The sequence below is a fragment of the Sorex fumeus genome, unplaced genomic scaffold, assembly GCF_029834395.1.
Source record: "Sorex fumeus unplaced genomic scaffold, SorFum_2.1 ptg000100l, whole genome shotgun sequence".
Classification (NCBI taxonomy): Eukaryota; Metazoa; Chordata; class Mammalia; order Eulipotyphla; family Soricidae; genus Sorex; species Sorex fumeus.
In genome coordinates this window covers 6,254,680-6,271,324 of record NW_026606157.1, presented here as the reverse complement: position 1 = coordinate 6,271,324, position 16,645 = coordinate 6,254,680, and the positions used below count along the sequence as shown (strand labels likewise).

The 16,645-nt window shown below is 47.3% G+C and overlaps 1 protein-coding gene across 1 annotated transcript in view; it reads left to right on the top strand.

The window, feature by feature from the left end:
- The window catches only part of GYS2 (glycogen synthase 2), a 65,327-nt gene extending 63,387 nt beyond the window's left edge, over positions 1–1,940 (top strand). Inside the window, exon 16 of the mRNA XM_056134643.1 lies at positions 473–1,940. Within this exon, the coding sequence (XP_055990618.1) occupies positions 473–694 (222 nt within the window). The 3' untranslated portion in view covers positions 695–1,940. The remainder of the gene's footprint in view (positions 1–472) is intronic.
- Positions 1,941–16,645: the final 14,705 nt, after the last annotated feature.

The following is a 16,645-nucleotide window of genomic DNA, read 5'->3' as shown; positions in this document are numbered from 1 at the left end:
GGTCACGTCTGTGCCACCTATGTTCATTGAGCACATCTGAAGGATGACATAGAGATTGCTAGTATCAGTGTGACATGGCAGCTGGGATTAAAAGGTGATTTAGTCATCAAAATCTTGGTGTCTCATCACAGAGGGTGGAAGATTATATGGTGGTGATGGTGGTGGTGTTGGTGGTGTTGGTGTTGGTGGTATGTGTGTGTGTGTGTGTGAAGAGAGAGAGAGAGAGAGAGAGAGAGAGAGAGAGAGAGAGAGAGAGAGAGAGAGAGAGAGACCTGGCACTTTCCAATCCTTCATAAATCTACTTATTTAATGAATCTTGAGCTTGTTGGTACCAAAAGCAAAGTGAATAAAACTTTCCTTTTGGTTCACTGAACAAACCCTAGAAGTTGCCCATATATGTTCTTCATTCACATCCAATGCAGAGAATTTGCATCATTGAAAATCACGTTTGTTCCATTTTTGTCTTTTGCAGACAGAAGGATTTAAATTCCCCAGGCCCTCCTCGGTACCACCTTCTCCCTCAGGCTCTCAAGTCTCCAGCCTTCAGAGCAGTGATGTGGAGGATGATGATGAGGACGAGAGATACAATGAGGAAGAGGAGGCAGAGAGAGATCGGCTAAATATTAAGTCACCGTTTTCTCTGGGGAACGTTCCTCTTGGGAAGAAGAAGCTGCATGGTGAATACAAGAACTGAACCATGCTTGTGGGATAAAGCTAAATTGGTAGGAATGTGGTGAGAGTTATTATTTAAGGAAATGAAAATGCCCTAAGTTTGATTTCCATCTTCCAAGTATTTCATGAAATTTATTCTCTACCTGTAATTGGAGATTAGAAATGCCAGTCTCATAATTCATAAAAAAATCCAAGTCATTTTCCCTAACTCCTTTCTTCCAAAAACATGGGATGAAGCATGAAGGAAAATGTTCAGTGAAAGAGAAAGGTTAGGGGTTAGAGTGATAGTACAGGAGGTAGGGCATTTGCCTTGTACACAGCTGACCCCAGTTCAATCTCTGGCATCCCATATGGTCTCCTGAGCACTGCCGGGAGTAATTCCTGAGTGCAGAGCAAGGGTGTAACCCAAAAAGCCAAAAAATTAATTGATTGATTAATTAAAAGAAAGATTAGAGGGGCCAAGGTGACAGTTAGAAGGGCCGGGGCAATAGTACAGTGGGTAGGGCACTTGACTTGCACACAGTTGACCAGGTTTCATTCCTAACATCTCATATGGTTCGTGAGCCCCACCAGGAATCCCTGAACAAAGAGCCAGAAGTAAGTCCTGAGCACCAGTGGGTGTGAACAAAAAACAAGAGAGAGGGGGAAAGAGAGAAAAAAGCACATTTAAAATGTTTAATTCAAAGAACTTTCATTCACAACTTTAAATAAATTGTCATCACAATAGCCCTTCACAGTATTTATACAGTTTTTAAGCCATACCAAATAGTATCTTATCCCCAATCCCAAATGGTACTAATTTTAGGCTAGAACTACCTATATATTTGAAATAATTTGGTATTTAGTGGCTATTTTTTTTTCACAAGCTAGAACTATGGGTTTGTATCTAGTTTTGAGGGCAATAAAATTCATAAGAAAATGGTTCTCCTACTGTACCTCATGGTGTTTCACTAATAAAAAAATATTAAAAAAATACAAGAGCAAACAAATAGGAAAAAAAAAAGAAAATGGTTCTCCTAGATTTATATCTGGAAGTAAAATAATGCATATTTATAAGGTGCTTCTTATATTAATTATAAAAAAAAAAGGTGTTACTAGCTGACTCTGTAATTCTGATGTCCAAATGGAAACCTTCTTGAGACCTTGGTCAGTCTTCCATTGTTCATAAGTTAGTGAATTCAAATGAATAAACATTTAAAGATTTAATTGTCATTGACAATGAATGTCTTATTAAAAAATCTCTTTGCTAGTTAAATATGACTAAACCATCTGTCATAGAATAGTGCTTGATGAGGAATTACATTTTAGATGACCTTGTAGCAGAACCAGCCTTGCATGTGACTGACCGGGTTCAATTCATGGCACTCCAGGGCCCTGTGAGAGTCACTGTGGTGGTTTGGAAACCGGGCAGAGACCTTGGTGCCCCCTACCTATTTCGAACATTGCTTGGGAGGTACCCAAAATAGTAAAACTACCTTTTAGAAAAATTAGACAATGTCTCTAACATATTTAGGGCTACGCTTGGAGGTACTGTTGAATATAATGAATAGATTTATGTTTTACATATAACTAGAGTTAAATAGACTAGAAAATGATATCAAGAAGAATTATTTGGGGTTCTCCCGCCCCTGTGCCTCCCCGATGATTTTTGTTATGTTTATATCTTGGGGTTCTCCAAGAGACTATCTTGCCCACACGGCAAAGCCTGGCAAGCTCCCCGTGATGTATTCGATATGCCAAACACAGTAGCAACAAGTCTTACAATGGAGATGTTACTGGGCCCACTCGAGCAAATCAATGAACAACGGGAGGACAGCGACAGTGATGACAGTGACAGTGATATCTTGGGGAAGATGGTGAGCACATCAGTTGGTCTGGGCTGCCGGAGGCTCTAAATGAGTTTGGGGAGTGCTCAGAGCTGAGTGTTGATCAGAATAAGGAAAGGTAAGGATGGCGGTGTCCTGAGTGCTCCAAGACCTTGCTGCCCCTTTAAAGGAAAAGGCAGAGGAATCGCAGGAACTTCTGGCAGACTGCAGTGCACCTCATTTAGCAGCAGGGCGAGACCAGAAGTTAATTTCCTCAAATCTAACCCTGGAAAAATTCCCCTCGGAGGGAATTACCTAGGAAGACGCCAAGAAATCCACATGTGACCATTTGGAGAGCTCTGCATCACAGACCAGAAATCAGTATGACATGCATTTGGGTTTCAGTACAGAAAACAGAACACTTGGTGTGTGAGGACCCAGATTTGATACCCAGCACTGGGAGGGAAAAAGTCCTTTGATGAGGGCCAGAAAGAGCACATGATGAAAAGGGGGTTCACACAGAAAGATGAAAGTGTAGCTCTCTAAAAACTGAAGGGGACAATGTGGCTGTCAAAATGAGACTCATGGTTGTCCCCTGGAAGTAGGAACTCCACAGTAGGGCTTCTTAAAACATTTAAAAATAAAAGTGTTTTAAGTGAATGACTAGTTGTCAGATGGAAGGTGTTCTCTGTGGGAATGACTGGTTTGGGGTGGGCGGGGCCTCTCGAGACATCTCCTGCCTCTTACTCCTTCCCTGTCTCTGGCCCTGGAATTTCCCTCCCTCAAGATCAACATGGGCCAGCCAGGGCCAACAAGGGCAAGCAAATCAGCTCGTGGGCAGGTGACCCTGCCCAGTACTTGGGTTGCTCCCCTGGAGCAGGTGGTGTTGGCAGAGAAGGGCAGAATTGTGCAATGCGCAATTCATGTGGTGGACACCAGGAGCTGGAGAAACTCTGTGCATGTGTGCGTGCATGTGTGTGTGCATGCATGCATGTGTGTGTGCACGCACGTGCGGATGTGCCTGTGCCTATGAGTCTGTGACTCTGTATAGTGTCTCTGTGTATTTGTCTGTGTGTATGTCTGCCTACATGGATTGTTGTATATGTGTGCATGCCTGTATGTCTGTATGTGTATCTGTATGTGTCTGTGTGTGCCTATGTGTGCTTGTGTGTGTCTTTCTGTGTGTATGCCTGTGTGTCTCTGTGTGTGTCTGTATGTATGTGTCTCTATGTGTCTGTATCTGTCTGTGTATATATCTCTATGTGTGTCTGTGTGTGCCTGTGTGTCTGTGTATGTCTCTGTGTGTGTGTCTGCGTGTATGTCTGTGTGTATCTGTACATATGTGCCTGTGTGCCTGTGTATCTGTGTATGAGTCTATTTGTCTCTCTGTGCCTGTATGTCTCTGTGTGCCCACGTGTGTCTGTAGATATGTCTCTGTATGCCTGCGTGTGTCTGTGTATGTCTGTGTGTGTCTGTATGTGTCTGTGTGCCTATGTATGGGTCTATTTGTCTCTGTGAGCATGTATGTCTATGTGTGTCTGTGTGTGTCTCTCTGTGCCTGTGTGTCTATTTTTGTATATGTCTTGGTATGTGCTTGTATGTGTCTCTCTATGTGTTCGTGTTTGCATCTGTGTGTCTGTATCTGTCTGTGTGTGTGTCTATGTTTATATCTGTGTGTGTGTGTGTGTGTGTGTGTGTGTGTGCACACGCCTGCCCTGACTGCATCATGCAGCCCCTCCTTCCTTCCCGACAGTGGAAGTCATGCCTCTCCACAGGTGGTTTGAAAGAACAAATTAGTGATGAGTTCTTGCTGAATTCCTACAGTCTAGTGGGTGGACACCAGCAAGCCACATCCCCAACTCCCCCGTCTGTCTCCTGACAGTTGCCTCAGACACCATGAACTAAGGCAGGAAGTGCGGGTGGAGGCAGCCTTGAATGGCGCCTCCTCTCCTTTCTCAGAGCCAGCCCAGTGGCGCGGGAGGTGGAGGCACCATCTGTGGGAAAGCCAGGGGAGCAGTGACTGCCACAGAGAGGGGGAGTGGATAAGAGGGACAGGAACTGGACAAACATGCAGAAAGTGGATGTATGTCAGAGGCTCGGATTCCCCTCACCCCCGACCCCCACAGATACTTTGGTGGTGCTGCATTGGAGGGGAAATTCCCAACTTAGAAGCACAATGTGTAAACAGCTGTTCATTGGCCAACTGTTTATTTCAGTTTTGAAAAGTGAGTTGCAAAGACACCCTAAGAGAAACGACAAGTCGAGGCAAATGGGCAGGGAGGCGTCTAGGCCATGCTGTGTTGGCACATCAGGGCGGCCCGAGAACATTCGAGGCACCTTATGCTTAGAACACTAATACCATATAGCATTGGGATCAGTCGAACAACTACTAGTCATTTTTCCCCCTTTTTTTGTTTTGTTTTGTTTTATTAGTGAAACACCATGAGGTACAATTATAGACTTACAAATTTTTGTGCTTGGGTTTCAGTTATACAATGATCGAACACCCATCCCTCCACCAGTGCCCATTCTCCACCACCACTGATCCCAGTATCCCTCCCACCCCCCATCCCTCCCAACCCACTCTGCCTCTGTGGCAGGGCACTCCCTTTTGTTCTATCTCTCCTTTTGGGTGTTGTGGTCTGCAGAAGAGACATTGGGTAGCAATCATGTTCGGTTTATAGACTACTTTCAGCATGCATCTCCCATCCTGGGCGGATCTTCCCAGCACCCTTTATTTGGTGCTCCCTTCTCTATCTGAGCTGCCTTTACCCCTAGAGTGTGCTTTTTAAAAGTTTGATTTTTGTGTGATATACATGAGATTGTTCTAATTAGTCGTAGGAAGAATTGTGGCAAAATAAAGATTTCAAAAGTGTTCTTAGAGTAGATTTAATATTTAGTCAAAATGTGCGTCTTTATCAAATGAGTAAATAAAGCTCAGTGGATGGGTTATATGCACTGTCTTGAAAACCCACTATAAAATCAAATTATTATGAATAACAGGTGCTTATAATAATGCCACATAGATTTTTTTTAATGCACATATCATCTTTGGGGCAGAGAGCATTGTTACATTAGCTTGAGCGTGTTTCATTATGCAGTTGTGAAACAAGGCTGAGACAAGTCTTACAGGATTTTGATTTTGTAACATACAGACATTATAATCCCAATGTACAGACACATTTACAGAAAGGTACGTTTAGCTACTAATGACATTAATAAAAAAAAGATAATAAGATAAATAATACTTTCCACAATGACACATTTAACAGTAACAATAGAAAGTAATGAGCAATCCACAGGTCAGTTATATTATAACTCCAGATCAGTGTTCCAATACTTGCTGAAAATGTGTGTGTGTGTGTGTGTGTGTGTGTGTGTGTGTGTCTTACCCAAACCGACTTGGAAAGAAGTAAATTCAGTAATTGCCACACACTAGTGTTCTGAGAATTGCTTTGCCAAATGCCTTCATGTCAAGCAAAGCCAGGAACACTGGTCAATTAGCAGAGTCGGTGTCTCATGGAGAGCGAGTCACCTCTGAAAAACAGGCTCATCCAGTATCCCGAGGAGCCGAGGGTGTCTCTGTCTGCTTAGTTTCCAGTAACTTCCATCAGGCTCCTAAAGCGAATTCAGGTCCCAAAATGCACAGGGACCTTTCATCAGCATCAGCCACACCTGCAGTCCCGTCTCTCAGCAGAATTGAAAACTCTGGAGTCGCTTCTGACACTAAAGCTCGAGGTTTGAGGGCTTCTTACCTGTCACCCTTTCCCACTGTCCCTAAAGAAAACCGGTCTGGGCTGTCCTGAATGAATTGTTTGTGGGTTTTTTGTTTGTTTGTTATCTTTTTTTTTTCTTTTTGGGTCACACCTGGCGGTGCTCAGGGTTTTTTTTCTGGCTCTGCACTCAGAAATTACTCCTGGCGGTGCTCGGAGGGACCATATTGGGATGCTGGGAATTGAACCTGGGTCGGCAGCATGCAAGGCAAACGCCCTACCCGCTGCTGTGCTATTGCTCCAGCCCCTTGTTTGTTTGTTTGTTTGTTTTTGAGGCCACACCCAGCTGTGTTCAGAGCTTACTTCCTTGCTCAGGGATCACTCCTTGGCGGGGACCCAAGTGACAGAGTTGGAGCACTGATTATCTGCATGCAAGGCAGGTGCCTTCCCCGCTGTCCATCTGTCTGGTCCCCATTCTCCTGAAGAGTTGTTCTAAGAATCCCTCTGCCCTTTTCTTTCCTGTCTTTTTCTCCATCTTCCTTGGAGACCACGACCGGAGGGGGGCGGACAGGGAAGAAGAGAACAAATGGCTGTGGAATGACAGACAGGGCAAGTGAAAAAAATAACAAAACAGTTTTAGATCGACACAGGGACTTGCAACAGAAAGAAAGATCATGTCTTTGGCTGTGTTACAAATGCTTTTAAAAGAGCCCAGCAGGAGACAACCTGAAGACCTTGCACCTAAGAACTCTACTTTGGTTTCTGGGAAAAAAACAAAAACAAAAACAAAACAAAACAAAATGGCAAACACAAGACACAACTAACAAGATAACAAATTAAGGGAAAGGGACAGAGGCTCCGAGTCACATGAATCCTATCCCTAAGCACAGAAGCTGTCTCGGAATGTCTTCAGGGAACCTGGTTTCATCAGTCTTCTTTTCTAACTCAAAAAGACAAAAACTACATAACATAAACACTCCTCCTGAGGAGTAAGAGGGGAAGGGTTGGGGATAGCTCGGAGGCAAAGAATGTGCTTGAGTATTTATTTATTGTTTTGCTTTTTGGGTCACACCCAGCAATACACAGGGGTTACTCCTGGCTCATGCACTCAGGAGTTACTCCTGGCGGTGCTCGGAGGGACCATATTGGGATGCTGGGAATTGAACCTGGTTCGGCAGCATGCAAGGCAAACGCCCCACCCACCGTGCTATCGCTCCAGCCGCTGTTTGAGTAGTTAGTCCCTTCGAGACTTCCATTAACTCTTTCACTCTGTGACTGAAAAATCCCCTAACTTGGATTTGGATTCACTTAACTTTGACTCCATCCCCCATCCTGGGACTGTATCACTGTATCACGATCATCCTGTTGTTCATCGATTTCCTCGAGCAGGCACCAGTAACGTCTCCTTCGTCCTAGCCCTGAGATTTTCGAAAATGCCACCTTCGAGGCTCTTTCAGGGTCAGGAGAATGAGACCCATCATTGTTACTGGTTTCGGGCATATTGAATACGCCACGGGAGTTTGCCAGATTCTGCCATGTGGACAGGATACTTTTGGTAGTCTGCCAGGTTCTCCAGAGTAAGAACTAGATAATAGGATGCTGTGCGCTTCCGGGAGGTGGGTTTTATAGTCTCTGGTCTGTCTGTCCATGTCTAAAACCACCCTAAGGACCATTCACTTGCATCAAGCATTGTCTATTTCCTGCTGCAGCACATTTTCCCCGGGGAAGGATGCTCTGGGAATGTGGCTACATTTTCTCCTATCAGCGGAACTGGAGGTTTGGGGAGGACTGGATGCGGGAAGGAATGGGGTAGGCAAATGGCTCTGACCACTGAGCTTCAGCCCTCAGGCAGAGAGAATCGAATTGGATGATTAGGGTCCTGGGTCTCTAAAATGAGCAGACAAAATGGGATAGGAAGAGGATGTCAGGATGTCACAAAGCGCCTCTCCCAATCTTCTCTGAGATTCCAGATAAGATGCATGGCCCCCTTCCCTCCTCCCCACCAGGGATCTTAACAGGCTCCTCCTCCTGACTCCCAGGATGCCCTCGGGACCTCATTCTGCTCAGAACCCACGGGGCAGCTTACTGGCTCTCAGCCCACATTGCCTATGGGGGGGGGGGGCAGCCAGGACTGCACTGGCCTCCCCTGTCTGGCGAGGAGAGTGAACTGCATCCTGGGGTGGCCGTGAAGTCTCCCAGTATCCATCCAAGCCCCCGCTGGCTGCATCAGGCAGCGCCTGGGGGCAGCAGGAAGCGTGCACCCCCTTTGTTAGATCTCCGCCTTCCACTCAGCAGAGCCGCCCTGTAGAGGGAGGGGTGCTGACCCCGTTCCCCGCCCCCCAGAGCCTCTCATCTCTCTCCCCTGCACCCACCTGCTGCTCAGTACTAGTTCCACACTGAAGCCGCAACCTGAGCGACAAGGCCAGTGTCTTCTGGTTGATTCCCGGGGCCACGGAATCTCTTCTCTTGCCCTTGGCAGGGTCATGCTGGGGGGACCAGCACCCTGCCCTGACCCCGCACAGTACTACTGCCATTTCCAGACATGCCACAGTTCTGTTTGGGGACTCCACTCCCAGTCCTTTGCTAGGGCAGCGAAGGGGGACCACGGCTTACTGTGACGGCGGATGACACCTCCTGCATGCAAAAGACGTTCCCCAGCCTGCGTGTTACATTATAAGTCATCTAACTCAGAAAAGAAGGCTTTGTGGCATTTTTTAAAGTCCCTTTGCTGGGACTGGAGCGATGGCGCAGCGGTAGGGCGTTTGCCTTGCATGCAGCAGACCCCAGATCGATTCCCAGAATCCCATATGGTTCACCACCAGGAGTAATTCCTGAGTGCAGAGCCAGGAGTAACCCCTGAGCAAACCCTTGCTTAGGAAGGGGGTGTTTGGGCCACACCCGATGGAGTTCAGGAGTCAGTCCTGGAGGTGCAAGAGGGATTACATGAGGTGCCAGGGATGGAACCAGAGTTTGTAGCCTTCAAGGCAAGGGCCTTCCCATCTGTGCCTCGTCTCTCGAGGCCCTTCCCTGCAGTTTCGGAGAGGAAAGTTCTAGGCCTGCTTGCTGTGCTCTGAGACCTCAACTGGGAATTGTACTAGAAGTCACAGCTGCCTGTCTCATCGCCTGAGCAACCTTACCCGGAATGCTGAGGTCCCACTCTACAAACAATGAGACCCAGACGCAGGCACACAGAGTGCCACCGGGTCTCCTGCCCTGCCCTGCTCCACTCCAATGCAGTGAGCCCCGGAACTGCTCTTCCCGAGATGCCTGAGCTCATGCCAAGGCCACAGTGACTGTCCTGCATTACACTGAAACAGGAGGAGACACAGACACTGTGAAAGTCATACAGGCCTGGAACTATGAGAGGGAAACCAGCTGGGCCCAGGGAGACGACCCAAAGGGCTGGAGCACAGGTCCTGCCCAGGGAGGTTTAGGGTCGGTCCCAGGTGATACAGAGCAGGCTCCTGAGTACTGCAGCATTGAGGGAGTAAGTCAAGGCAACTTTGTGGTACAAAATCAAAACTCCCAGAGTAGCCGAGGCCACCCTGTCTGGCAGGAGGAAAGTTGCCGTGTTCCTACCTTCCAGTGCTTTCTGCAAGGAAGCGAGTAAAAAGCACTGCCACTTCCGGAAGTGTTAGCTGCTGGGGATTTGGGCTTTGTCTTTCTGGAGAACCAAACACACACACAATCTATCAGATTAAAACGCTCCTATAGAGAAATCCTAGTCCAGTATGAGGCAATACTAGGAATACTTTAGTGAAATAGAGTTTTGATCCCATAGTAAAAGACAAGGCTGAAACACGGAAGGCTTTTCTGCTTTTATTTTTTTAATTCCCCAAAGAAACACCATGTATTTCCCTTGGGCGTACACCCACCATAACTTAAAAGTTGACTATGGTGCATACCAAAATGCAGAGGTTTTCAACCAAATACCCTCAGCCTGGAGTCGGTGTGCAGGACTTAAGATGGTTACCACCACACAGTATATTTCTATCATATCATGGGTACTATTATAAATATTGATGTGGAAATAGGGCTGTAGCGATAGCACAGCGGTAGGGCATTTGCTGTGGGCGCAGCCAGCACGGCTGAGCCTGGTTCGATTCCTCCGCCCCTCTCAGAGAGCCCGGTAAGCTACTGAGAGTATCTCGCCTGCGCGGTAAAGCCTGGCAAGCTACCCATGATGTATTCAATATGCCAAACACAGTAACAAGTCTCAAAATGGAGACGTTACTGGGCCTGCTCGAGCAAATCGATGAACAACAGGAGGACAGTGTTTGTTAGTTTGTGATGTGGAAATATGCTTATCAATAAATAATGTTTAAAAATTCTGCCTAAGCAGTCCATGAAATATTTTTCCAATTGTCATCAGTCTGCGAGTGTAGAAAGATTGACTGGCACTGTGTTTAAGAGTAGGAAGCGGGGGTATGGTGCCGCCAGCAGATCAATCTGTACCTGTGAGGTGAGTGCATCAGCAGTCTGATGGCACCGTCAGGCTTTCAGATACCCCCAAATTTCTACTGTGCCTTTGGCCAGACCCCAAAAATTTGGGGCAAAGTTTACCAAGAAAGTAAACGGCCAAAAGTTAGGTATGTGGGAGACACACCCACAAACCACCTCTGGCCCAGCTATATAACTGGAGGCATGGCCTCTCTGGTTCCTGATCGAACTGCTTAACGGCCATGATCCCAGAGACTCAGAAATGAATCTTGGAACCCAAAAGCTTTTGGCAGAAATGCATCCCGTTCCTGCAGTAGGTTACTGGGGCTGGGCCACTCCAGGTGGGAATAGGTTTCATGCCTTGGCCTGTTCCCCTTGGCGGCCTGGTGACCGTCATCCTCCAGAGGCCATAGGACAGTCAGGTTTGGGCCCCCAGTGACGAGACACGGGGGGCCTCACTAGATGGGGTGGAACCGGCCCTTTCCTCCCCATCCCAGCGAGACCTTGAGTCACCGCCTACAAACGGCCTCTCTGGCTCCCGATCAAGCTGATTAATAGCCATGATCCGAGAGACTCAGAAACAAATCTTGAAACCCAGTGGCTTTTGGTAGAAATGCATCTGGATCGCATACATGGCCATGGCTCCAGAGGTAAAAGGACTTAATCCAGAGCCCGACAGCTTGTGGCAGAAAAGTGAATGGATCATGCATTAAACTACGGCACCATGCCTCCCTGGGAGGGAAAGGGTGTTGCTCCCTTCCGCCTTTTTCCCCCTGGCAGCAAGGTGGCCACTGCCTCAGAGCTTATAGGAAAGCCAGGTATGAGCTGGCAGTGATGGGGCAACTGCAGTCTCATGGGAAGGGGGGAGGTACCAGCTCGTCCTTCACGCCCTACCGAGGTCCTGAGTTACCCCCACGAGCGGCTCTCTGGCATAGCCATAACACCAGACGCACAGAAACCAATCTCTAAATTATCTGGCTCTTTGCAGAAATCCAAAACTGCGTGGCCGCAATAGCAGCTGCGCAACATTAAATGATTCTCATACCAGCTATAGAAAACAAAGTATTTCACAATGCCTTTGCAGCAATTCTGATTGTTGGGGGGGGGGGGGACGGTTTAAACAATAATGGTGCATCTTTTATCGGAATGATGAATGTAATCAATGTAGAGAAGAGTTAAGTGGAAATCATCTGCCTCACAGGCATTGGGTTGGGGGGATGGGGGGTATATTGGGGTTTTTGGTGGTGAAATGTGAGTACTGATGAAGGGAAAGGTGTTTGATCATTGCATGACCGAGACTTAGACCTGAGAGCTTAGTAACTTTTCCCACAGTGATTCAATAAATAAACATAAGACGAAAAATAAATAAATAAAACTATGAAAAAAAAAAGTAAGGTGGAGTTCATGCCCAATTCAATCAGCTAATCAGTGGTTGAATAAATAGCAGTACTCCTACATTAAAAAAAAAAAAGTAGGAAGTAAATCTCAAGCACATAGTACCGATTAGTGTCCCAAGTGTAAGTAAGAAGGACAGAGAGCCCATTCGAACACCGCAGGGCCAGAGAGGGCTCCCAGGGTCAGTGTATGCTTTGCATATGGGACAAAGCATACACTGACCCGCGCATACACTGACCTGTGCTTGATTCCCAGTGCCACATGGTCCCCAGAGCACAGAACCAGGAGTAACCCCTGAGCACTGCTGGGGGTGGTTCCCAAACCAAGCCATCACCATTACCAAACCAAAACCCAAAGACAAAAGAAAAGCCAGTTCCCCCTGTGACTTGGGTGTGACTCAGCTCGGACACCCCCCCCCCTTCCTTCCCAAGCCGCCACCTCACCTAGGGCTGCGGGGGGCCATGGTTAGAGCTATTATCTGATGGCAGGAGTCACAGATGGTCCCCACGGAAGGGGACAGAAGACAAACATCTGGAGTTAAGGTCAACCCCGAGTTTAGACTCAGGGCAACAGGCAATCTGTTGGGAAGCAAAGGAGCTGGGAGAACACGGTGGGCTCTCGCTTGGGGCTCAGGGCTTTTCAGAATTGCACTCTTGGGGGTGTCTGTATTTGCACCTGGGCGCGCAGCAACCGCCAGGAGCACTTATTTCTCTGGGGAGCATCGGATTAGGACCTTCGTGGTCCCCAAGTACTAAACCTTCCCACCGCGGGGTGCGTCCTATGCGAAGAGCAGAGGAAGGGTGGGCAGGGACTCCCCCTCTCCCCACCACGCTCCCACCCGAACCCGGCCTCCAGGTCCCTGGGATGCGGGTCTGCAGTGGCTCAGCCCCACTGAGACGCCCTGGCCCTGGAAGCCGATCTCTGCAGACCCCACCCGGGCTTCCCGCCCGCGGGACGACACTCACCTGGCGGCCGCTCTGAAAGCTGCGCCCCTATGCGGGGGGAGGGGGTCAGCAGGCACCAGGGGTGGGGGAGGTGGGGGGGCCCAGCCCGACCCCCACCCCTAGTGCGCACCAGCAGCCCCGCAGGACAGGAGCCCCAGCCACCAGCGCCCGGACTCCCTGGACGCCCCCAGCCGGCAACCCTGTCCCCCTGCATGCACTCACGCGGGTCCTTCAGGTAGAGCATGGCCTGCGGGGTCCAGTTCGGGGTGGGGCTGGGGGGCTGGACTGCGGGGGAGCCGAGAGCGGTCAGGGACTCCACGACCCAAGGGGGTGGAGAGGGAAGGGACAGGGGACAGTCATCAGCTCCAGGGAGAGGGAAGGGGACAGGGGACAGTCACCAGCTCTGTGGGGTCCCGAAGGAGGAGGCCCCCCCGTCTAGAGACACCCCTGCCCCGCCCTACATGTACCTGCAGAGCCACCCCGGGGTGTCCCAGGAGCCAACAAGCAGGAAGAGCGTGGTGAGGGTGGCCGCCAGCCCGCCCTGCGCGTAGATACACGCGGGTCAGGACCGTGTCCTTCCCTGTCCCCGGCAACCCCCTCCCCTCCCTGGACTCTGTTGTGTCCCCTCACTTGGTCCCGGAGAAGGAGACTCACAAGATCCCCGGAGCGCCTTCCCAAAGATCTCTCTTCTAAAAAAATATTTGTTAACACATTATTTTTAAAAAATTATTATTCTCTTAAATCCTTTCTCATTATTCCTCAATGAGAAATTGGGTGGATAAGGGAATATTTTTTTTTCTTAGTAAAATGGTTCTGCCATTTTAAATACTAGACTGCTTAAATATCCTTTAGGCTCTAAAAGGTCGATTAAACAGAAAGCGGAGATGCCCGAGTAATAGCTCAGCAGGGAGGGCGCATGCCTTACCCAGGCTGACCTGGGTTCCATCCCCGACATCCCATATGCTTCACCGAATCCTGCCAGGGGTGAACCCTGAGCGTAGAATCTAATGTCAGCCCGGAGAATCACCTGATGTAACCCCCAAACCAAAAAAAATAATAGAAAGTAAACAGTTGGAAAGCTTCTTGTAGAACAGCTGGTCTTGAAGCCACGAAACCCTTCCTGACCTTCATGGCCCGTTCCTTTCTAGAGCAGGCAGCCGGCAAGGATGACAACTTTGCCTGTGAGTTCTCGAGCCTTGCTCTAAAGTGGGGCTTTTAAATTCCTGGTGTCGAAACCTTTGGCCCCCCTGCCCCATTTTCAGTAATGCTAGGGTAGCCCCAGGGAATTTCTTGCCAGTCTTCAAGCGTGAGAAGGTGGGAGTTCTCTCCTAGGGTCATTAGGCTTCAGGAAGCAGAGGCGTGATTGATGGGTGAACATGCACCTTATTTGTTTTGACACTGACAGCATCCGCCAGAAATAACGCCCGTGTCTGCGCATCCCTGCCTTTGCTCTCCCAGGTAGTGCCACAAGGCCCTTATTATCATGCCACCAGCGTTATAGGCATTGTCATCATCCTCAGAGGTAGCGCAGGTATGATGATTAAATGAATAAAGTCAATGACCAGAGCCTGCAAACTTGTCTTGGACAACTGGCCCTCAAGCCCTTGCTGATGACTAAGGATGAATCACTGGGTGTGATGAATGAAACGGTTAGGGGCTCTCACTGGAATTTGACGGCAGCCTTCCACCTCATTATTCATTCCATTATTTAACCATTATTTATTGAAGGTCGCCTGTGTGTCAGACATTTGTACTGTTGTTGCTCCGACACGGTCAGGCATCAAAATGACACGGTCTCTGCTTCTGTTTGGTTCATCTTTTCACTGGGGCAGAAATCCTCTCAATTGGCTCACAGGTGCTCGAGGTAACTATGGAATATTCTACATTTTACTTACATAGGAGAAGGAAGCAAGGTTGATGAAGTCAATGGTGAACTACTTTAGGGAAGGTGAAGAAGAGACCGGAAGGATGAATTCAGAGAAGCTGGATTGAAAATGAGTACTCCAGTTCTTCCTGACAGAAGGATTAAAAGCAAAGTCTTGTGACGGCCAAAAGCTTGGCTTGTTTGAGGACCACAGAGGAGGCCAATGGAGCCAAAATTATGTGGGGAATAAGGTCAGGGTGCGCTCTGTACTGAGGAGAAGAAATGGGCCAGCCATGATTTAGACCAACCAACGCTTCTTAGATGTTTCCCACTTTTGCTTGAACCCTTTCTCTGAGAAATGAGTCTGGCAAGCTGCCAGAATCACCTCAGATTTATTACGAGGTTGAGTTTTCAATTAATTTTTGGTCTTTGTGCATTCAGAAAACTTTTCCTCTTGCCAATTTTTTTCATGGGCCCCAGATTCACATATATGACCCTGCCACTTTTTTTCTCAGTTAAAAAAGCTACGATTTCTATGAGAGTGCTACTCACAAGGAATAAAGATATTCTAAGGAATCTGAGACACATTTTGAAGGCATAGAATATAGGGCTTGAGGGAAACGGAATATGACTCTAATCAAGGGGGATTTGGACATTTTGAACTTAAGCACCAACTAGGTGAATAATGAAGTCACTGAATGAAATTGGATAGACTTTCTAATCCATTAAAATGTTTTCCAGTTGAAATGCTGCAACTAAAATGTATACTTGACAAGTAAATAGGCAATAAGCCCTGGGAAATGCAAAACTTTATAGAGAAAAAGAGCCTCAAGATTTTCCTTCAAAGGCACGAATGATGAGATTAAATTGCGAGGCAATTTTTTCCTCACAGAGAAAGGAGACATTCCAGGAGACAAAGAGGCTTTGGAAGATGGTACTGGAAGTCAGGAGGATATTCAGGGATGTTGAATGGTAGTGCTTGATGCAAGCCAAGAAAATGTACATGACACCAGGAATCTGATGGGGGCAGAAATTAGATCATGAGTTGAACGTGAACAGGATCTGAATACAATTTTAATCGCCCTTGGAATATTTTGTATTGGGATATTATTATTTATTTCCAGGAGCAATAAAATAAAGTATGATGTATTTGTTTTTAATGAATTCAGAGATGAAAGCCCAAGTATTGGTTGCTTAACAAACACGCTAAATCCTGTTTCCTTTTCTTTACACTAATCAAAGGGGCTTTAGAAAGAGGAACAGAAAATAAGTTGTGAATAAAACTGTGCTTTGGGTTTACAATTTCCAGGAAAGCTAAATGAATATGGTTCAATGATAATAGTGTAGCTGATAAATTTTCAAGCAGAACTTTCACACGAAAGCCACCATTTTCAGTGTAACCAAGAGAATGGTTTTGACAAATAACCAATACTGCAGTCTGATTGCCAAGAGTTAGAGGCCCACATTTTGATCTAAAAGAGCACTCATTTCTTCCAAAATGCCTCTTTTTTTTTGTGGGGGTTAAGCATACCCAGTGATGCTCAGGGGTTACTTCTGGGTCTTCATCTAGAAATTACTCCTGGTGGGGTTTGGGGGTCCATATTGGATGCTAGGGATCAAACCTGGGTCGGCCACGTGCAAGGCAAGTGCCCTTCCTGCTTCATCTTCTCCAGACCCTACAATGTTTTTATCACAAAATTGTAAAGTTATTTTTTTAAAGCCTGGATAAACCTAAGCGGGGCTAGGAAAAGATATTTAATAAAAATCACTTGAATTACTGAATTTTATTGACATTATAATCAAGTAGTGAGC